Source organism: Ciconia boyciana, chromosome 8 (assembly GCF_034638445.1).
Source record: "Ciconia boyciana chromosome 8, ASM3463844v1, whole genome shotgun sequence".
Classification (NCBI taxonomy): Eukaryota; Metazoa; Chordata; class Aves; order Ciconiiformes; family Ciconiidae; genus Ciconia; species Ciconia boyciana.
Window position 1 is genome coordinate 28,975,632 of NC_132941.1, and position 21,887 is coordinate 28,997,518.

The window sequence follows — 21,887 nt, forward strand, 5'->3', positions numbered from 1 at the left end:
GTTCTCCATGGTGTAGCCAAGCATGGCACGGGATGGCCTGTTTGCACACCTTCTCCCCCACCGCTCCCTGTGCTCCCCAGCCCCATGCCCTGGCCGGGGCTGGGTAAAGGGGGTGCTGGCAGGGCACAGGGGCCCATGGTGCTGGGGGACTTGGCTGGTGGTCCCCCCTCTGCCCCTCATCCGGGGCGGCACTGCTGGGGGGAGCGGAGGAGCCAAGGCAGGGACATGGCATCAGCAGGATGCACCTTTATTTCGGTGACTCATGGCCCACGACGTGGCAATCCCCGTTCCCCACCCCACAAGCCCTTGGTCCAGAGGTGCCCGGTGGCCGCGGCTGCTCAGCTGTCCCATGCGGGGACGCCGGCGCGGCGCAGGGCCAATGGCCCTGACTCGGAGGCGGGTGGCGAGTCACTGGCCCGTGCCTGGGCGAAGATACGGTTGCGGGCGCCGAAGAGGATCCCACGTCCGTGGCTCCTGGGGGCGTAGGGCCTGCGATGGCAATGGCGGTGGGGCGAGCAGAAGGGGGCCCTGAAGGCCTCTTGGAAGCCCCGTCGGAAGTTCTCGTTGAAGTAGCCGTAGATGATTGGGTTGGCACTGCTGTTAAAGAAGGCCAACCAGTGGGCGAAGGGGAAGACGTAGGCGGTGACCAGGCGGAGCTGGCCCTCGCTCAGCCGCCCATAGTCCGTCAACAGCATCAGCGTCCAGAGGGGCAGCCAGGAGAGGGTGAAGAAGAGAGCAACGATGATGAGCATGTTGATGACCTTGGCCTTCCTCCGGGAGACCCTCCTCCCCTCCGGCTCCTCTCGGCCACGGGCAGGTGCTGTCGACTTGAAGAGCTTGAAGGCGATGCGGGCATACATGACGACAATGAGGGCGAGTGGGGCCACGTAGATGTGGGAGAAGAGGACAGTGGTGTAGATCTTCCTCATCCCCGTCTCAGGCCAGGCCTCCCAACAGGAGTAGAGGGGGTAGGAGTTGTTGTAGGTGTCCACCATGAAGTGGTGCTCCTCCCTGGTGACAGTCAGGGTGATGGCGGCAGGGCACATGATGAGCAGGGCCAGCACCCAGATGATGGCAATGGTCACCAGGGCTTTCCTCAGCGTCAGCTTCTGCCGGAAGGGGTGGACGATGCAGCGAAACCTGTGGGAGGGCAGATGGTGGTGGCTTTGGGCAGCTGGTGGGATGTCCCTGGGGAAGGCGAGCGGCCAGGACCCGGAGGTGGGAAGGAAGGGTAAGGTGGGTTGCTCTTTACGTATGGCTTTTGGTGGCAGAGATAGGTTGGGATTTCTCCAGCTTTGGTGTTTTCAGCCCAAGGTGGGGAAGGACACCTTGCTGGGATGCCCCGTGGACAGCTTTGTGGTCCTCCTGGAGAGCTGGGACACCCTCCTGACATCTCCAGGAGCTTTCCCGTGACGGAAACCACATGGGACACCCAAACATGCTGGGGGTGGCTTGGTCCCCATGTCCCCACATCCCCGCACCAACATACCTCTCCACGGCGATGGCCACCAGTGTGAAAACTGAGGCGGAGACAGACATGCCCTGCACCAGGCCGCTCATTTTGCACATGGTGTTGTCAAAGGGCCAACCTGCGAGGGGACACCACAGAGGTTGTAGGTGCCTTTGACTTGGCCAGGCCCATTGGCAGCTCCCTCTAGATGTCCCCATCCACCATGTCGTTGCTGGGGGATGCTAAATCCTGCTCCTAAGGGGGGGCTGGATTTTTGGCTCATACAGAGATGGCCTTTAGTACTGCAAATGCTTGGAGAAAACCCCCCAAACTGGTAAAAAAGATGCATATTACACTTCTTAGAAACTCAAGGAGCATGGTGTTTTTCATTTCTCCTGCCCTTACGCAGGGCTGTAGCTGTTATCACAGGGACTGACCTTGGAATCCTTGATCAGAAGGGCTTTCATCTTGTTTCTTGACCCCTGCTAAGGCGTTGGCAATAAATAAATCGCACCCCGTAATAAATAAATACAGACTCTGCCCCATGCCCTGGCTACCACTTTGGCTAAACTTTGCCAACCATGCCAATGCTGCACTTTATCTTTGGAAAGGTCAACGGGCAGAGCTGAGCCAGCATGGGGAGAAGATCGATGCAAGAAGAGGAGGGTTTTTTTCAGTGCTGCTTGACGGAGAACAGCTGAACTTTAAATAAATATGTAAATGTAGCATTAAGGTCATACTTATTTTGCCAAAAAATGTCCAAAACCTAAAAAAACAAAAAAAGGACTTTCCCTCTAAAATAGTAGGTCTATGTGAAATTATACCTTTCATCAGATGTGGTTGAGTGGCCACCACCTGCTCTCCTCATCCTCAGGAAAAAAAAGCAGCCACAGGCAGGAGATTTGGGGGTGGCCTCATGTGTGGGGGGCAGAAGGTGGGTGATGTTCCCCACCAATGGTTCCCCACCAATGGGTTCTCTCCCCAGCTGCCCTGCTCACCCGTGATGAGGTTGTCCACCAAGGTAGTGGGCATGCAGAAGATGCCCACCAGCAGGTCGCTGATGGCCAGGTTGAGGATGAACATGTTGGTGACCGTCCGCATCTGGCGGTTCTTCACCACGATGAAGCACACCAGGATGTTGCCGATCATGCACATGAGGAAGATGAAGGTGTAGGCCAGGATGAACATGGCAGCCACGGGGGAGGAGTGCTGGTAGTATGCCGAGAAGGTGTAGTTCTCCCTCAGGAGGTGGCTCTTGCTTGCAGTGGAGTTGGGCCAGCTGCTGTTGGAAGGGCCTGGGGAAGGGAAGGCAGGAAAACGAAGCTGGAAGTAAAGCGATTATTCCCTTCATTTCTTAATGCCCTTGGAGGTGGGTTTTCATATTTATACCAGTGCCCAGCCTGGCTGGGACGTGTCCTGCTGGGATCATCTCAGTGGCCCAACAAGTCTCCTCCTCATTGGGTTACGCAGCCCAAGGTACCGCAGCACCTCGGCTGAATTATTATATCATTATTATTTTATATCATTATTTTAATGAGGATTTAAAGCAGCCCAGAAGACATCCTGTTCTCATGGGATTTTTTTAGGGATGATGCAAGGAAGAGAAATCCATGTCCTGACACCGCAGTGCTCCAGCCATGCAGGAGCTGTGTCTGTGCGGTCCCTGGCATGGCCAGCCTGGGAGCATCCCTGTTCCCGGGTGTCTGCTGCTGCTTTTCCTTGAGCTTCCAAGGTTTGCAATTTGAGATCCCCTAAAATCTTCTTCTCCCCAGCAAAGCTGTAGTACCCAAGGGAGGTGGGCTGGGGAAGAGAAGACCCTGCCCTCCCCTTACATATAAAGCAATAATTATACAAAATTATGATAATTATCTGGGACCCTGAAAGCTTCTGATGGAGGGTGGAATGGCATTTTGTTGCTACAGATTTAACAGGGGGAGCAGGTCTGTGTAGCACCCGCCCTCGGGTTTCCCCAGCTTTACGCAGGCAGGGACGCAGGAGGATGCCGGGTGCAGGTAGGAGCTGCCTGCAGCGGTGACGGGACTTACTCCGGGCAAACCCAGGCTGCAATTTTAAGGCAGAAAAAGGCATATTTTTGCTTTAAGGCTCAGCCTAACTGCCTGCAGGTCAGCCCTGTTCTGCGAAAGCACTGCAAAGCTGCTGCATGGTGGGTGGCCGTATCATCCCCCCATGCCCGTGCCAGTGCTGAGCTCTCCAGCCAAGATGCTTTTCCCAGCTGCCGGGACCACCGGCTTCCCTGAGGCTCCGGCACGCAGGGAGGCCCTGCCCGGTCTCTGTACCCCTGCCCTGGGTGCAGGATTCGGCCAACACGCTTCCAGCAGGGCTTCAGAAAGGTGCCGGGGGGTTTGCAGGCACGGGAGAAGGAGCCTCTGGGAGAGGCGAGGAAGCAGGCAGGGCTGCTGGGGCAAGATGCTCTGGCCGGTCAGCATCAGGTGCACCCACACAAAGAGGCTTCGTTAGCAGAAGCGATAGCAAAGACTGTAATGAGATTGCCTGAAACCTGCAGTATTAAGCCCAAAACTTTGCTGGACTTTATCTGTTTGGACTGCAATGTCTTGCAGCATTAGTGGGCAGTGGGTGTCCTATGGATGAGGAATCACAGGCGGTTTCAAAAGCGAGGTGGAAGACGAGGAAAGAAAAATAAGGGGCTGCCAAGTGCCCGGGTCGGTGCCGGATGGATGGAGGGAGGCTTCCTCCGTTTATCTCGGACGCGGTGACAAGGGGCTGCGGGGACCGGCCGGTTGGGCGATGGGCCACCCGCCTCCCTGCCTGGCCGTGGGAAAGCACGGCAGGGAAAAGCTGGGCTGGTGGAATAGGGGTCTGGGGGCGGCTGGACACCTTTTTTTGGGGTAAAATAAAATAAATCAGGTCTCGGTACTCACCTCCGCCGGCCCGGCCCGGCTCCGGGGGCTGCATCTCTGGCATGCGGGCAGGGGCTGGTCTGCCGCCGGGGGAGGGGGGGAGTTTGTCCCCGTCCCTCCCCCGGTCCCCCCGCTCGGGGCTGAGCCCCGGTGCCGGTACCGCGGTGCCGCCGCGCCGGTTGCGGCTGCTCGCCGGCTGCAGCGGAGAGGGGAGGGGCGGCGGGGGGACAGCCTCCCATCGCCATGGATACCGGGGTACCCGCACGCACCCCCCACGCCTGAGGCAGCGCGGGGGGGACAGTCCACGGGAGGCAGGGAGAGCGCCGGAGCAGGTCTGCTCCCCAGGGAGGGTTGGGTCCCCCTTGCCACCCCTGAGGTCCCCACGCTGATGCGGGCACTTGGTGCCTCTCTCTCCTCCAGCTGACGGCCAGCGTCCCCAGCAGCGCTCCTGCCCATCCCAGGGGGAGAAACACAGTGGGAGCCCCAACACGAGTGGGGAGGACCCCCGTCCTCCACCCCATGTAAATCACCCATGCGGTGGGGAAAAGCAGCACGGTCCTTAGGGATGCTGGTCCTGGCGCAAAGCTGCTCTGCTCTACTCCAGCTCCTCCACCATTGCCAACATCAACAAACCCCCTTTTACCATGGTCTTTTACCAAAGTTTGGCTTTGGCAACTCTAGAAGTCAAATATTACCAGGATTAACCCTTCCTGCCTGCCCCCAGCCATCCTCCAGCACGGGGAAGCTTAAAAACACGAAGGAGCAAACACAGGAGATGTTTCAACAAGGCATTTTGAGATAACAGCTGCGATTTCTGCCAGGAGTTTTTTTGCAGGCAGCCAGCTGCCAAGGGACACCAGTGTGCCTAGCAGTAGCCTCCCTGCCACCAAGGAGCCACCCTCCCTGGGCCATATCCTGAGCCCCACAGCCCATTTCTTCCTTGGAAAGAAAGCAGCATGACTTGAAGACCCGCACCACCTAGGAGGTGGGCACATGCTTCTGGGGACACCCATGGGGTGAGCAGTGTGTGGGGACCTGCTGGCACTGGGTTGCTTTGATTTCCACAATGAAAAAGCATGGGGAAAAAAATTTATCTGGGAAAATCCAGAGTAATAGTGCTCAGGTCTGGGCAGAATCCAGCCGGAGGCATCAGACCAAGCTGCAGCAAGCACCCATGGGGATTTGCAAAGGGGCTTCTTTAAGGAGAAGAAAACTGATAACTCATAAATTTAGCAAATACAAAAAAACCCCCCACACTTAAAAGGAAAACATTTAATCAGGCATTTGGCACATTGCCATATCAGCAATTCAAGGGAGAACCCTTACAGCCGCAGGGATGTCACCCACCGTCCTGGCCCTGGACCAGGGCAGCAGATGCTACCTATCACCGGCCAGGTGGGAGGGATGCGGCTGAGCATCCAACTCCCTCAATCTTACCCAAACCTTGCACTGCACGCATCACAGCTCCATTTCCTCCCCAAGCGCTGGCAAAACACAAAGCAGGAGATTCCCCGGCTCTGGAGCTGGCAGAGCCATCCCTTTACAGAGGAGCCCCGCTGCTTGCTTTTTATTACGGAAGAAAAAAAGAGAGGGACTGGCTGCCTTGCTGCGGGTTTGGTATAGAAATAGCGGCGTAGCAGGGACTGACCTAAGCCAAACCACTCTCGCAGGCAGTCACCCCTCGGGAGAGCTCGCCTAGGCACCCCGAGACCCTCTCAGGCTTTGGGGACAGGCTCCTCCGGTGACAGCAGCAGGTCAAAGGGGACGAGGGGCCGGACCAGCAGCCGCACCTCGGGGTTGACGGGGTTCGCTCGCAGGTTGAGGCTCCGCAGCGATGCCATGGTGGCCAGCTTCTCCACTGGCACCTCTGCAAAAGAGAGCGCTGAGGTGAGCACCCAGCCTGGCATCAGCTGCAGAGGAATTCAGAGCAGCAGAGGGAGTGAAAGCTGTGGTAAGATGGGCAGCCCAGAGCAAACCCCGCTCCTGCTGGTCTCCAGGCTTTTATCAAACCAGAAACATAATGAAATATTAAATTATACGACTACTCAAGCAAATGTCTTGGCAAGATGCAAACACCATGATATTAAATGTGGACACTGCCCTACAGTTCTCCCAGTCCTAAAAAAAACCCTGCTGGGGTGCTAAACTGGTAATCAAAGACTTATTCCCTTATTTTATTCCCAGTGTTGCAATGCCCAGGAGCCCTCACCAGGCTAATGGGAGAGCACATGCTCCTTGCCCTTGTTGGACAGGCTGCAAAATGGCTCTCGGCCATCTCCAGGCACCCTCCTATTTTGCAATTTCCATGAATTCAGATGTTTTCTTTCAGAAAGAGTTTCTAAAGGAAACCCTTTTTACATGGGGAAAAAAAAAAAAAGTACCTTAACCTGCAGCTCTCTGGATGGTCTCAATGATAATCCACTGAGCACAGAGGAATGAGACCAATACAAAAACCTAACCATTAAGATCATTAAAAGATTATAGTTTCAGCTTATTGTTACAAATCACAATATTTTGGGCTTGAAAAGCCCACCTGCCTGAGTTTACCAAGAACAATTTATTTTTAATTTGGCCACCAAAACAACAAGAGCCTTTTATATCTCCAGCTCTGGTTTCTTCTGCCAATACTTGGAGCAGAATTGCGATGTTGTAATTATAGCTGGGCAGGTGATTGTGTGATTTTTAAACCATGAAACTTATTTTATGCTGGAAAAAGACTCAAACACCTTGCAGGCTTTTTCTTTCCCCTCCAGAGAGCAGTGCTATTTTCTGTAATACACATATTTCTTAGCAGCTCATCAGGCTGAGCTTTACATGGATTTTTTAAATACCTCTTCTCTATGGTGGATTTATATTCACCACCACTCCTCCTGTATCATTTTGCTTTTTTTTTTTCCCTTGAGGCACAAAAATCAATTTTTTTGATAGATCTTCCTGTTTTAATGATCTTCTAAGGCTATGCAGAGTGATAAACCTCCACTAGGTTTAAATTTAGCGAGTTAAGGAAAGTATTTTAGGGAGCAAGCCTTGCCCAAAGTGGGAACGGCCCAGCTCTTCAGCTTAATTCAAGGTAAGGAGCAGTGACTCACCCCCAGCATGAAGCGACAGGCAAGGCATGCAATGCAGCCTATAGCTATACGGCTGCGCCGTGGGAGCCACAAACTCCTCTATAAGCAACCCGAAGCATCACTTGCCAGCTCCCCAATGGATAAGGCACTCGTGTTTGAGCCTGAATTATTCATGCTGGCTTCACCAGTTAAGCAAAAAAGGGAAAAAAAGGTTTTTTCATAATTAAAGCAAACAGTAGTTTTATCAGATCAGAATATGATAATAAGTGAGTGAAAAACCTAGCTCCTTCAGATGAAAGGGCTGCCAAGGTATCAGGAGGCATCCAAGGAGAGGGATATTAAAGGGCTGCCGAGGCATCTGAGGAGCTGGGTAATGAACACTAACAACCCCGAAGGTCTTGCAGCCACCTACGGCTGCAAATTGAAGGCAGAAGGACCCTGCTCCGCTCAGCAGAGCTGCTTCCCTGTCACATTTCGGCATTACCCGCATCCTTTGTTGGCCACCAGCTCCTGCCAGCCTCCTCCAAACCTGCTGATGGAAACCCACTCGCTGGCTCTTCTGCAGCTATTAACAAAGACGCATTTTCCATGCCATCACCCCAAATTAAGAGTGGCTCTCTCTGATGCTCAGGAGGAGAAAATCAGCCACACTTGCCCCCAGCAGCAACCTGCCCAGCCTTGCTAGTGGTCTCCAGCATCCCCTTTGCTGTCTCAACATCTTCTACGTTAAACCATTAATCAAGGAATAAGGGAAAAAGAAACTGAAGCCTCAGGCACTAAAAAGCCCCATGGACTTGGGAGCTGAAAATGCTAATTTGATATCACTCTAATTAGCAGGGAAAGAGTTAAAAGCAGTGACATTAATATATACATAATTACACTCCACAGTTAAGAGCTCATTGAGATGAAAAGGGCAGTTCCTGGCACTGAATGTCTCCTTTCAGAGCACACAGACTCCAGGCAGGCATTAATTAATCTCCTTTTACTCCTGTTTCCCTTTAACTGGAAAACATTAACTACTATCTCCAGTTCGATATGTCTTGGTAGGTGACTCAGCCCTCTTTCAGCAGGAGCTTTTAATCTGGTTTGTAGCCCTGCTATCAGCTCCTTCAGCACCCCTGAGAGGGCAGAGGAGGACAGGCAGGGCTGGGAATAGCACATGGCTGCAGCAGCAGCAACAAAACCCAGACCATCCGCAACCTTCCTGCTGCTGAAGAAAGCCCCAGTCCTTCTCCAAACTCCATCTCCCATACATGGTCTGTGAAGCATTTTTCTCTTGCCTACCAGTCTTTTACCTGGAGCGGGGTCCTCAACTTGTTATTGGGCTAAGCAGTGCAACCTGGGTCCCAAATTATAAAAGGCAGCAAAATACAGCTTTTGCATGACTGGGGAAGCTCCTTCTTGTGCTGAGCTGGCTGGAGGTGTGCAGGCACTGCTGGAGAACAGCACCTGGATGAACTTTCAGATCCCTCAAGAGCTTCTCCAAGGATGTGCCAGCTGCTGCTCATGAGACCCTGCTGCCAAAACAGGGTCCTCAGCCAGCTATAGTGGGTGAGTTGTATACGCATGCAGGGAGGGAAAGAGAAGATGCCATCTCCTACAGCCTGGCCTAAGATCTCCTGGGGTGAAATGAGTGTGAAGGGCTCAAATCCTACTTGGCTGTTAAGGAAAAACAACATTTGTGCCAGTTAAGTTCAAGCTGATGGGCTCTCCTTAACTCTCCTTCCCCTGTTGTGCCAGGCTAGTGTGGGAGGAAAAGGTATATATAAACACAAGCTCATAAATAATATATAAAACTGCAAATAAAAATGCATATATATATAAATGCCAACTTGTGTATAGATAATTGGCACCAAGGCTCATCCCACAGCCTGGCTGCAAGCTCCCAGTGTGCTGTGCCTGAGAAGAGCAGGGAGCTCGATCCTTGTGCTAGCTCAGTGCTGAGCAAACTCAGGCTTGATGGCAATCCAAGAGGTTTCACCATGGTCCCAGAAGGTGAAACTGGGGAGGAGATGCTTTTCCTTGGATGTGAAGGACTTGCTGCAGCTCTTGGGGTGCTCTGGTCCCTGGGAGGCCATCATGCGAATGAGCCCAGGAGGTACTGGGGAAGGTACCCAGGAGCGATGCAATTACCCAAACTTTTGTTTCCTTGGCAAAAATTGGCTGCAACACCCCTGCTTTCTAATCTCTACCTCTTCCCTTTCCAGAAAATGCATAAAATAGGTGAATCTTACCTATTTCTGCAGCCAGAGAGCATTGTGCTCATTTCCAAGATATGTCCCTGAACATTTTAGCTTGAAATTGTTAATTTCTACCCTGTCATTATTTTTCTGGAGTCTGATAACAGCAGCTGAGGGGAGCCTGGCGGGAGGTGACCAAACCTGGCAGCTGGGTTTTCTAGCTGCCCTCTCCCTCAGGATTAATCCAGCTGGGTACAACCCTTGATGCATCCTTTCCTCTCTGCACTTAAGCAGGGAAAAAAGCAACAAAAAGCTGTATTCCCTCCCTGCAGCAGCCTGCTTGCACAAAATGCGAAGGAAATGTGAAGTTTGGAGACCTCAGCTCCTGCATCAAGTCTGTTGAAGTTGGCCAATTAAGCTCAAAAAGCGATGGAGGGAACTAAGAGTGAGACAGCTCCCTCTAGAAGGCGGGAGAGAAAAAAAGGGGTGAGGAAAGACCACATCTTTTGCTGGCTGTCACGGAAGCAGTATTTAATGTCTTGTGCTTCTACAGGCATGGCCAGGGAGCAGCTGATGCTGTTAATAAAACTTGTGTTGCAGGGAGCAGCTTTCCCAGCAGCAGCTGAAGCCATCCCAGATAAAAGAGCAAAATTGAGTGGACTTGATATTCGCCTCCCTGGGGATCGGTGTGGGCTGTGGGATGCTCCAGCCTGGGCTCTTTGAAAGCTCGCTCCTGAATAAATCCCCTTTTATCTACGTGCAACAGCTGCCCCTTTTGCCCAGCTTTTGGGGACTCCAAAGCCTTCAGCTTTGCGCATGAAAGATTTTTCTCTGACTGCAGAGTTGGGGGATGAGCGCCTCTTACCATTCCTTTAATTTAACTTTTTTTAGGGGATTTTGTAGTGTTATGGCTCCTACTTGCTCTGGGAAATGTTCAGGTGGGCTTGTGCCCTTACTTTGCCTGGCAGCAAGCATCCCAGCCCAGCATCCTTGGGGCTGGGTTCTGCAGTCAGGTCTATTTTTTTAATGAAATCTGGTGATTTTGAGTCACTGCGGGAGCCGCCTTTGAGAGCCCTATCCCAGTGCGGTGAATAGGGTGGCTTGGTTCTCCCTGTGACTGCAACAGCTTCGCCCCAGGAGTCAGCACAAGCATTGGCAAAAGCAAGCGGATAACAAGGCTCTGTCTATTTAGCATCTCCCCTGCACCTGTGTGCCCTTCCTCCTGCCAAATTCATGCTCCTTTTGCTGGATCACTAGGCCATCCCTCGGCCTGGCTGCATCCGCAGGGGATAGTGGACCACTCAAGCCAGCATCCCTCCCTGTCCAGGGATATGGATTGGCATCTCTGCTGGGAAGTGCACTTGCCCCAGGGTGATGCTCATCCTCGCCTCCAGCGGGAAAAGGTCCGTCTCACCTGCAATCTCGTTCTCTTCCAGGTCAATGGTCTCCAGGGTGGCGACGGTGGCCAGGGGCTCAGGGAAATGCCGAAACCTGTTGCGGGAGAGGTTGATGGCTCGGAGGTGCAGCAGGGAGGTGACCTCCTCAGGCAGGCGGTGCAGGTAGTTGCCTGCCAGGTTGAGCTCTGCAGTTTGGGGAAGAGAGGAGAGAGGTAATGGGATGGGGGGGGGAAGATGGAAAAATAATTAATGCGCAGCTTAATTTACAGCCTCTGTCCCCCATGGGCTACCAGGTCCAGTAATGGGATTCCAACTCTGAAAATGGGGTTTTTTTGCTCATCTCCATGGTTTGCCATCATAATTTTGCCTGCTGTGAATACCGCTTTTAGGAGCAATATGTTTCTTGGCTTTCTCAGGCTTTCCTAATGAAACCCGTGCAGCATTTTGCAAGCAGGGGCTGTAAAAATAAGCAATATTTCTTAGTGAAGTTGGTGCAATTCCCCCCCATGGACACTCGTCATGGCTTAAGGCTAGTTTTCTATCTTCATGTGCCTGAACACCTTCTGAGGTATAAACAGAGTGGTGGAAGAAATGTATTTATATGTCAAAAATATCTATTCTATGGAGTTTAACCCTCTGTGATGCTATCCCCCTGACACCAGAAATGAGCTCCTGTGGGGCCAGGAGTAGCACTCCTGCATGAAAGGCCATTAGCCATGGGAACAGGAACCCAAATCCTGCTGCCCCAGTGCCCTTCTCCCGTGACACAGGGCTTTCTGCTCTATAAATACCCATGCAAGCTGCCCTGCCCCTGCTAATACCTGGTATTTATAGGTCCTGCCTTATTCAGGCTGGTGCAAGGCTGTCCCCAGCCCCAGGGCATCTCTCCTCTGCAACAGCCCTGCTGAGGCCCAGCATGTTCATCACAAGAGTGATTTGTTCACTGGCAGAGCAAAGCCCTTGCTGGGAGATGAGACCTTTTGCCTCGGGGCTCACCATGCTGTCTAGAAAATTAGCATTGATTTCCTTTGCTTGATGCTTCTTTTCTCCAGCCTAGGGGAGTTTTCATGGATGATGTTCCAGCTCCCGTACAACATGGGAAGCTTCCCCAGATACCCACCACGGCAGCACTTGTGCAGTACATTGTATGAGCGAAATATTTGCTTTTAAAAGCTGCCAGAGCCCTGGGTGCTGCTGCAGGCAGGCAAAGCCCCGGTGCAATCCCTAGCATTCAAAACCACAGTGCTGGATGCTCCGGATGCTTTAGCATGTTGTAGCAGGTTAGCTTCTGGCTGCTTTTGCTGGGCTCTGCAGAGATGTGTCCCCATGGCACCAGCCATGCACTGATGACTGTCCATGTCTCCTGCAGTGAGTGGAGGAGTGAGCAACTATCACTGTCACATGATGGGGGCTAATTAGCCAGCAGCAAGCCAGCATGCCGTCTGCAGCCTGAAATGCCCCATCTCTGCCATGCACCATTATGCCCAGGCTGCCTTTCCTGTCCTCTTTCATCCCTCGCCCCATCCTCGGAGGGAGATGGAGGATGATTAGCGACCCTGCAGCAGCCTGGCCACTGCTGAGAGTGGCTGGAGGTGGCAGGGCATGAGTTTGGGAGGGTGGGTGAGAGCAAAACTAGTGCCCTCTTCCTGCAAGGGCCAGAAAGGAGAAGGGAAAATGGATTTTTGGGGGGCTGAACTAGTGCTTGGAATGAGGTGTGAGCGCAGAGGAGCAAAAACCGTGGTGGGGAAACTCTCTGGTGCTGTGGTCTGTCTGCAGCAGCCTGGGGGCTCTTTGCTGGGCCCCGGGGGTTTGGAAGTGGCTGTTGCAAAGCGGTGGGGCTGTCCCTTACCTCTCAGCTGGCTGAAGGTCGTGACGAATCGGCTGGTGAGGGACTTCAGCTCGTTGTTTGCCAGGGAAATGTGGTGGATTCCCTCGGTGACACTCCTCATGGCTTTGTAGATGCCAACGGGGAAGGTCATCAGCTTGCAGTTGGCCAGATCTGCCCCCAGAGAGACCCAGGCACCTTATAATGTACCCAAGCTGGGATGGAGCAACGCTTTCCATCTTGTTTTCCACCCGTTAATGCTCGATTTGCCTGCCTGGGTGCTGCCACCCGTGGATGCTGTAATGTCCCCGCCATACTCTTCTCCATTGCAGGGATCTTTGCAATCACCTCCACAAGCACCAATAGTTTGTTCCCATCAGCAATGAATGCTAAGGCTGTTCTGCCTTAGGTGTGTTCAACCCTAAATCACATTGCGTTTACCTCCATGCCACAATGTCCTTCTGCAAACCCTCAGCCAGCATGTCCATGTCTAATAACTTCAGTAATCACCCTTCCCTATGTCCCTAACCACCTGGGGAAGGTTGGGGGGACACTTCTTCCACTGCTGATGGAGATGGAGTAGGGCTTTCCCTGGGCATGCTCCTGGCTGGATTTCTCATGGTGATGGGCACACAGCAGGGAGGGAAGAGGATTTGTCTGTGCTTCTCACCTGTTGGCATTTTTGTTTCTGTGTTTCCCCTCCTGGGAAATGCCAGGGCATGGAAACCCTGTATCCCAGCCCCGTGATGCCCATCCAGGCTCTGCCCCCTCCCCAAAGCCATGGCGGGGGCTGCACAAGCTCGGTCCTCCCCTGCTTATCGTCTTGCTCAGGAGGACGTCAAGAGGCTGAGCGATGAAGCTCTGACTCTCAGCATGCACTGGTTTATACCCCAGGGCCGGGACTCCAGCACGAATGAAACTGGGCGGCTTTCATCTCTCTCTTTGGATGAACTGCATGTGGGTCTTGGATATTAGCTAGAAACAGGGAAATTGCAGAAAAACACAAATCTGAGAAGGCAATGCGGGGAAAGGTCTGGCTTCTGCCATCGCTTGCAAAGGGGGACTTTATCCCTGGGCCATGTCCCATGGGATTATGTGCCGTCGCTGGGAACCCACTCAAACTTTGGGAAGGCTGAGAGCGCTTTGGGGGAGCCTTTCCCTTCCCCAGGGCTGCAGGAGCCTCGGGAGCAGCACCCAGAGTGGGGGCTGACAGCTTTTTTTAGACCATGGCAGCAAAAAATAGAGCCCTGCTCCCGGACACCTGATCCTTCTCCGGGCCCCGAGCGGGAGCCGAGCCGGAGCGCCAGGCTTACCAAGGGAATCTGTTTTGTTCTCCACCGTGTCGTTCACCTTCCTGGCCACCCGGGCCACCGCCTCGCCCATCCTCTTCTGCATGCGGGCGCCTGGTCCCGCTGGGGACGTGCTTCGGCCGGGGGGATCCACGGCTGGAGGGAGAAACCAGCCGCTCCAGCCTCTCGGGAAAGGGATGCTAAAAATAACTGGCAGGATCAGTGTTCCCAGGGGAGGGAGGGAGGGAGGCTGTGCTGGGGCTGGCATGGCCCTCAGGGAGCAAGATTCCCAGCTTTCCAGGATGGTATGTTTGAGATATGGGGATACATCCCCTTTCCTGGTCTGGGATATGGGGATGCATCCCCTTTCCTGGTATGGGAAATGGGGATATATCCCCTTTCCTGGTATGGGATGCGGGGATGCATCCCTTTTCCTGGTGATCTGGGGCTGGCGTTGCCCTCAGGGCACAGGATTCCCAACTTTCCGAGTTGGTACTTTGGGATATGGGGATGGTGTAGGATTCCCTTCCTCGGTGATCTGGGGATGGTGTAGGCCTTGAGGGATGGGATTCCCAATTTTTTGGGTTGGTACATTTGGAATATGGGGATGCGTCCGCTTTCCTGGTGACTTTAATCAGCTTGTCCCCTTTCCTGGTGACTTTGATCAGCCCGGCTCAGCCAAAATGTTTTGGCAGAAGGCTCCCCGGCCACGACCACCCGCCTGCACGGGGCGTCCCGGCGGGGGAGGGGACCCCCCCGCCCCCAAAACGCTCTTCCCACGCCGGGAGTCGAACCCGGGCCGCCTGGGTGAAAGCCAGGAATCCTCACCGCTAGACCACGTGGGAGGGCGCGGGCAGCGCCGCCCGCCCCCGCGCCTGCCCCCTGCCGGCGGCGGGCGGAGCGCGGTTGCGCGGCGGCGGCGGGGGGGGCGATGGGAGGCGGGGGGCGGCGCCCGCTCCGCGCCGCCTCCGCGGGGACAATAGCGCGGGGCCATGTCGTCCGCCGGCGGCCGCCAGCCCAGCCAGAGCCGGGCCATCCCCACCCGCACCGTGGCCCTCAGCGACGCGGCGCAGCTCCCCCCGGACTACTGCACCACCCCCGGCGGCACCCTCTTCTCCACCACCCCGGGAGGTAAGCGCCGGGGCGGACGGGGCCTGCGGGGCGGCGGCCGCGGGGCCGCGCCGGGGGAGCGCTCCTGCCGCCCGCCCGCCTCTCTAAACGCCGCCTATCGCGCCCATATCGCGTCTCTGTATCGCGTATATATAGCGCCTGCCGCCGGTTGTCCTTAAAGCAAGCGCTTTGAGCAGGGTTTATTATTTTTCGGGGGCATAACGGGGGGCGCGGAGGGTCCCGGCGGGGGCGGGAGCTGGCCCCCGGCATGGGGTGGCAGCCGGCCCCAGTGGGATGTGGGCAGCGAGGGCTGGGGAGCTCTGCCCCGTCCCGCTTTGGCACCCCGGGGTCGGAGCATCCCTCGTCCCCAGGCGGGGGAGAGGGACAGAGGGGACGTTTCGGGGTGCTGCGTCCGCCGGCAGCCCCGGGATGCGTTCCCACCCCTGCCGCGAGTTCGCCAGGCCTCTGCGCCGGGACGGCAGTGAGCGCCCGGGGCAGCCGGTACCCAGGTGCTGCCGCGGGTGTTTGTCCAGCGCCGAATTATCGCCCGCCGTGCCCAGATAAGAGCGGGCAGAGCGGCGGCGGGGGCGCGCACCCCCCCTGCCCTCCCCGCCTATCCTTGGGCTGTGGCGGGAATCCTTGGCCAGGGCGCCCGTCCTGCCGGGAGGCTCCTTCTGCAAACAAGCGCTGCTGGGCTGGATCCCCCCCATCCTCCTCTCATTCCCCCCCAGGCACCCGGATCATCTATGACCGCAAGTTCCTCCTGGACCGCCGCAACTCCCCCATGGCCCAGACCCCGCCTTGTCACCTCCCCAATATTCCCGGCGTCACCAGCCCCGGCTCGGCCGGCGAGGAGCCCAAAGCGGACACCAACAACCTGAACCACCAGGAGGGGAAGTCATCCATGGGTAAGGGACCCTCAGGGAGGGGTGGCGGGATTTGGGGTGGGGAGTGACCCCCCCCTAACGCTTCTCCCCTTGTCTCTCGCCAGGGGACGACGCTCAGTTCGAGATGGATATCTGAGCGGGAACCACGGAGCGGCAGCAACTCCCCAGACCTGTGCACACCCCATTCGGCTTAGCAGGATCCGTCCCAGCGAGGCAGAGGCGGCAGCGGTCCCTGTTGGCATCCCCCTGCCCGCCCGCCTACCCCTCTCTCTTTCTGGAGAGCGCGGCTCTGGCTTCTCCCCCTTTGTAGGTGACCGGTCCCAGCATGTGCTGGATGGAGCATCCCTTCTGGATCCGGCCCTATTCCTCCTCCTCCGCCCGCCAGCAGCCTGATCTCCACTGGGCTTCTTTTTAAAACATCCCTTTGCCTCTTCTGCCGCCTCATGCTCCCCCCCGCAAAAAACCCCCTCCTGTTACCCCAAACCTCCCGTTGCTGGCAGCTTGGTGGTCTGGAGCTGCATCACCCCCTTTGCCCCTTCTGCCGGAAAATTGTGGGCAGCCTCTCGGGATGAGGGGGAAAGTGTCACGCCTAAAAGCGAGCACCCACCTGCACCCTGGGGTGGGGTTTTTTTCATTTCCCCCAGGACCTGCTGGCATTCAGTGGAGGACAACTTTGGCAGCGCATTCCCTTCAGTGCTCTGGGTGCCTACATTTTTCTCCTACCCAGATTTCTTCTGTCTCAGCCCTTCGACGCGGGGCTACGTCCCCGACCCACCAGCCAGGACTCAGAGCAACGTAGCCATATGTTACAAAAAACCCCTTGCTTTTATTTTTTTGGTACTAAACAGGGGCACTTTACCGGCAATGCTTCTTTTTTTTGGGCTGGGGACGAGCGCCTCTGGGAAAGTGCTTTCTAGTGCTTTTTTTTTTTTTTTCAATCCCCCCCTTTAAAATGTGAATAATACAGGAGTGAAATCCCTCAGCGCCGTTGGATGTCTCAGGAATAGCTGGGTGCCCGGGGGGGATGCAGGGTGAGGTGCTGCAGGGATGTAGTGCTGCGGCTGGAAGTATTGCGGCTGCACCCAGGGTGCTTCGGTTGCAGGCTGCTGGCGTCGGTACCGTCCTCCGCTTGCTTTTTGCGCTGGGGCTTCCCCCAGCCGGGTCATGCTGCCGTGGATAAAGGATTTCTGTGTTAAACTCCCCGCCGCCGGCACCTTTGCCAACCTGGCACGTCGTGGCCATCCTGCCTGTGCCTGGCATCTTGAAATCCCTCAGAGATGGGATTATTTTTTTTCTCCTCTCTTGGTGCAACTCTTGCCTTGAAGAGCAGTGTTTGGTGAGGGCGTGCGTGGCGGGGGATGCCATGGCAGTGCTGTCTTCTGCCGCCTGAGCCTGCCAGCCCCCCTGTTGTTTTTTTTTTACTGCCTGTTGGGAGCTGTCAAGAGCTGTGCAACCTTCTCAAGTGCCATTTTATCAGCCCCCACCTGAGTGCCTGCTCCATCCATCCTCCCTCGGGTTGTTTTGCCCCGGTAGCCAGCCCCGGGGACCCATCGCCTGCCGGGGCAGTTGCTCCTCACGCCAGGGACAGGTATGCCCCACACTGGCATCAGTGCTGCAGGCTTTGTGCACTTTCCGTCCAGTAATTTATTTCTCTAGGTATGTTTGGCGCAGGTCGGCACGGCGGCTGGTTGCGAGTTCCCATCTTCCACCTGCTTTTCTCGTGAGGGGAGGGCTTCCGCTCGTTTTGGGCGAAAAAGCAAAAAACCCCAAGGGAATGGGGTGTGTCTCCCATCCTTTCCCTTGCATGGGTAGCGCTCGGTGGGATGCGACGTGAACGTGTAGCCGGCCATCATAGGCGCGTGACTGAGTGAGTGCAAGTAGAAATATGTATATGCGTGTGGGTGGGTGGTGATAAGACACACACAAATATATATATTATATATAAATAAATATATTTTCCTTAAAGCGAAGATCCTAGGAGGTCTGTTAGGCCCTCGGATCGAGGGAGCGGCAGGGACATGGGGCGAGGACATCCTTTGCAGAGCGGGGACAGCCACTGCAGATGCAGGGACCCGGTGCCCTTGGCACAGCGACTCGTTTTGGGAAACCTGCTCTCCAAGCCAAAAAAAAAAAAAAAAGAAAATATCTGAGGACAGCTTAACTTATGGACAGGAGCCGGAGGGAAACCACTTTTTTTTTTCTAAACACCCCCTTTCCCAACCTCCTTTCGTCTCCGTTCCCCATCCCAGCGACTTTCTCCTGGTTCTCTTTTATAACCGGGCTCGGGGCTGAAGAGCAGGGAGGGAGTGCCTGGCCTTGCCGGGGCAGCTCCTCTGCTAGTCAGGGTATAGATTTGGGATTTTTTACCGTCTCTTCAAGCAGGTGTTTCGGAGGAGAAAAGCTCTCGCCAGTGGTTGCTGTTACAGTGAGATCAATAAAGATCTTGGTTCTATTAAATTGAGGTGCTGGAGGTTTCTTCTGACCATGACTCGGGGTGCACGGGGGATTTTCCCTTCCTTTCAGAGCAGATGCTGCCTGGGCTTCACCCTGCCTTGCGGGTCAACCCTCCTTCCTATGTATTTTAGCTTTTTTTTTCCCCTCCCAAATTCTTTAGGTGAGTTGCTTTCCAAATTTCCAATTTGGAAAAAAGCGGATCCAGGCCAAGGACAGTAAATCAGGAGCGAGCCCCCGCCTCTTGCTGGGCGTAACTCAGTGTTACGAAGAGCAGGGGATGATCAAACCCAGAACTAACAGCCAAGGGTTAAGGGGGGACTCGATTGCAAAATTTCCTGTACAGAAAACCCTGATTTTACCATAGAAAGGTCTCCCACGTACAGATTTCTGAAAATTGGTCATTTATCCTGCACCATTAGGTGCAAAAACCTATATAGACCCGGGCATCAAACTAGAGAGGTGCCAAAGAAAGCCCTGCTTGGTACATGTCCAAGCCAGACTCCAAACGTGCAAATAAACCCCTGAACTTAAGCTAAGCTTAAATTGCAAACCCCCAGCAATTTCCCACATTGCTGCTAAATGCATGTTTGTATCAGCCTGGGGGTACCCCCCCGGGTGACCCCTTCCAGCTGATGCTGAAAGGAGCATACGCCAGTACACAGTGCCCGTCCCTGCCTTGCAAGTGCTGGGCAAGTTCCCGAAACACTAGCTGTGCTGCTAAGGCCATCACGTAAACTGGGTTTTAGCTGCTGGGGGCTGCAAAGCTGTTGCAAAGCCAAAACAGCAAGACAACAGTCTTGCAAATCAGTGCTGGCCAAGGAGAGCAGGTGGGTATGAGTGTGGGGGTACAGCCACCCCCACCCGGGCTCATCTTTGAGGGCCCTGGTGGACCTTAACAGCCCTGAGCAGCCTCACCTGGCGTCCCCCCATGCCCAGGAGCACATTTAAGCCCAGCCCCTGGCCTGGCTGCATCCCTCAGCCCATGCTGTAGTCTTGGCTGCCCCGACTGTGCTGCTTCTGGAGGGGCCCAGCCCAGGCTTGTGCCCTTGCAGGGGGCTGTGCTGATGCAGATGTGTTGCCAGAAATTGTCCTGGTCCAGGACAACTGTCGTTTTAATTATATATATATATATATATTTAAGTTTTTCACCAAGTACAGTGATGGCAGCCTTTTTTTATACCATCCATGCTGTCTGGGGGGGGGGCGAGCAGCAAAAGCCTTTTCCCCCCTAGTAGGAAGGGTGCTGCGGGGTGGGTGGGAGCAGGGCATCCCCTCCCTCCGGCTGCAGCAGCCAGATCCTTGGGGCCCCCAATTTTTGTGAGTGTCTCAGCAAACTACCAGCAACCCCCCATGGTGCTGTAACACCCCTGAAAGTGCATCACTTTGGGATGCAGACCCCGCGTGTGAAATACCACAGCGGCACGACGCATTCCCGAACTGCCCATGGCCGTTCGGGTCCCACGGGTGAAGCCTGGAGGGCAGCACCAAGGGTGCCACTGACCTGGGTTTGGGGGGGCCCCTTGTGCACCCTGGCTTGGCCATACCCAGTGTGGTCCTGCCGTGACCTCCCGTGGATGCGGGTGCATATTGCAGCAGCAATGCCTCTGCTCCGCTGGGAGCCTGGGGAAGGGCTGTCACTTTGCACTGTTACCCGGGTTATTATTAAATTATGAGTATTAAATTATCTTTATTGCTATACTCTTGCTTCTTGCGCTCCTCTCCAGCCTGATCCCGAGTAAAAAAGTGGGATGTGGGAGGAGGGGTGGGAAGGCAGCAAGGAAACCCCTTCCTTCGGAGCAGGCACTGCTGCTGGTGCAGAGTGTGTGTGTTGTACAGCTGCTCCCTCCTGCAGTTTCTCCCCAAATTCTGGCTCTGCAGGTTGTTTCTCACCTGAAGTCTCTATTAAGGGGGTACCTAAAGCCTGTTGGGGCAAAAAAAATCTGGAGGAAAGCTGTGTTGCTTGGAAACAGGCAGCAAGGCTTTTTAAGAAATAAAAGAAAATAAAGATAAGACATTTTTTCTTCCACCACTGAATGGGAGTGGTGGATCGTGGGTTGCTCTTTTTTAATTCTGAAATGTTAGCGAATTTTGCAGTGTGTGTATGGAGAAGAGAAGCAAGATGAAAAAAATGCTGATGAGGCATTTGGGAGCTCCCTCTTCTGGGTTTGGCTTTGCCCATGCGATGCCAAGCTTAGGGGAGTGACAACTGTTTTCCTCCTGAATTTTTGGGTGAGTTTTTTTTTTTCAATCCTGTCTTACAAAGCCCCTGCAGTGAGGTGCATGTGCATGGGGAGCCCTGGCTTTTGGTGTGCTCCTTAGGGCAGGGGGAATTTCTAGATGCTGATTTGGGAGCTAAAAATGGAGAATTTAAAAAAAAAAAGGTAAAATTTCAATCTAGGACTGAAGCTCTTCATGATAGCGAGCTGTAAACAAACTAAACCAGGGTAATTTCACATGCAGCAGGGTGAATGAAACCTTGGTTGGATTTATAGCTCGATTTGAGTTTTAAACTGGAGTAGTTGCCATCTGCGTGTGCAACTGCTGGGGTCTGTCCTGTGGCATCCGACTGTAAAATTCAGCAGAGCGGCTCAGAAAAGGATATTTAGGCTGAGCTGAAGGCCGGGAGCCTGGCTAGTATCTAGGATCCCGATTAACAAACTTTCCAGCCCTGCTTTCCAGCCGTTACCATTTTCGGACTGCCTCCGGGCTCCGTTTACATTCCTGGCTCTCCTTCCCAGTGCCGGTGAATGTGTTAATGCCATTTTTCTCTTTTTCCTTCAGCCTGTTGGTGTCCTATAAACATTTATTTTGGTAGTGCCTCCTGGAGCAGCACAGCAGCCGTGGACGGTGTTGAGTGCGAGCAAGGCTGTAGCGCTGGGGCGTTGGGGGTCTCTGAGAGAGGTGGGGCTGGGGTCCTCTTAGATGGGGCCCTCTGAGGGCTCAGAGGTCAACCCAAATGAAATGGGGGAAGGCAGCTAGGAGCTGAAGGAATTGGGTTTTAATGGATTAGCTAAAATAGCATCTTTCTGTGGCAGCAGAATAAGTGCAGTGCCTGTTGGCAATGAGGGAAGCCTGAAGTCATCTCATGGCGTTACTCTGTTCTGTGAGGGAAACCAGCAGAAGATGAGCAGACCTCAGTGCTGGCACTGCTGGTACTGGCAGAGCCGTCGCAGGAACCCACCATGGTGCCTGTACGTGCTGGGGAGCAGTCGGGGGGGCAGCAGCCTTATTTCCCCAGGTGTCTGAGTGGCCCAAGCAAGGAGGGATTGCTCTGAGACTTGGGAGCCTGGAGCTACCCTGATGTTTCAGAGGACACCTCCAGGTCTACACCCTCTCCACCATGCCCTG

The 21,887-nt window shown here is 54.6% G+C and overlaps 3 protein-coding genes and 1 non-coding gene across 4 annotated transcripts; 1 reads left to right on the plus strand and 3 right to left on the minus strand.

Annotated features, from left to right (window-relative positions):
* Positions 1 to 338: 338 nt before the first annotated feature.
* On the minus strand, positions 339 to 4,574 carry NPFFR1 (neuropeptide FF receptor 1). The gene is given in 5 exon segments (XM_072870958.1): positions 339 to 1,140; positions 1,490 to 1,589; positions 2,449 to 2,745; positions 4,351 to 4,450; positions 4,452 to 4,574. Coding segments are annotated over 5 exon segments (1,422 nt in total).
* Positions 4,575 to 6,044: 1,470 nt separating this feature from the next.
* On the minus strand, positions 6,045 to 14,194 carry LRRC20 (leucine rich repeat containing 20). The gene is made up of 4 exons (XM_072870739.1): positions 14,113 to 14,194; positions 12,824 to 12,973; positions 10,992 to 11,159; positions 6,045 to 6,196 (listed from the first exon to the last, which is right to left on the minus strand). The coding sequence occupies exons 1-4, from the start codon at positions 14,192 to 14,194 to the stop codon at positions 6,045 to 6,047; spliced, it is 552 nt and encodes a 183-aa protein (XP_072726840.1).
* A 667-nt stretch (positions 14,195 to 14,861) lies between these two features.
* TRNAE-UUC (transfer RNA glutamic acid (anticodon UUC)) lies at positions 14,862 to 14,933 on the minus strand. Its single transcript has one exon. It is a non-coding gene; the product is annotated as a tRNA-Glu (tRNA).
* A 107-nt stretch (positions 14,934 to 15,040) lies between these two features.
* On the plus strand, positions 15,041 to 18,542 carry EIF4EBP2 (eukaryotic translation initiation factor 4E binding protein 2). Its single transcript, XM_072870740.1, has 3 exons — positions 15,041 to 15,219; positions 15,930 to 16,106; positions 16,190 to 18,542. Exons 1-3 carry the CDS (start codon positions 15,081 to 15,083, stop codon positions 16,219 to 16,221), a joined length of 348 nt encoding a protein of 115 aa, XP_072726841.1. The 5' UTR covers positions 15,041 to 15,080; the 3' UTR covers positions 16,222 to 18,542.
* Positions 18,543 to 21,887: the final 3,345 nt, after the last annotated feature.

Excerpts from the sequence above, each read along its gene's own strand:
- LRRC20 (XM_072870739.1), bottom strand. The coding sequence starts at position 14,194 with ATGCAGAAGAGGATGGGCGAGGCGGTGGCCCGGGTGGCCAGGAAGGTG. Across the intron at positions 11,160-12,823 it reads GACCTTCAGCCAGCTGAGAG|AGCTCAACCTGGCAGGCAAC; the intron begins GTAAGGGACAGC and ends CCCAAACTGCAG. Across the intron at positions 6,197-10,991 it reads GGAAGAGAACGAGATTGCAG|AGGTGCCAGTGGAGAAGCTG; the intron begins GTGAGACGGACC and ends TCTCTTTTGCAG.
- EIF4EBP2 (XM_072870740.1), top strand. The coding sequence starts at position 15,081 with ATGTCGTCCGCCGGCGGCCGCCAGCCCAGCCAGAGCCGGGCCATCCCC. Across the intron at positions 15,220-15,929 it reads CTTCTCCACCACCCCGGGAG|GCACCCGGATCATCTATGAC; the intron begins GTAAGCGCCGGG and ends ATTCCCCCCCAG. Across the intron at positions 16,107-16,189 it reads GGAGGGGAAGTCATCCATGG|GGGACGACGCTCAGTTCGAG; the intron begins GTAAGGGACCCT and ends GTCTCTCGCCAG.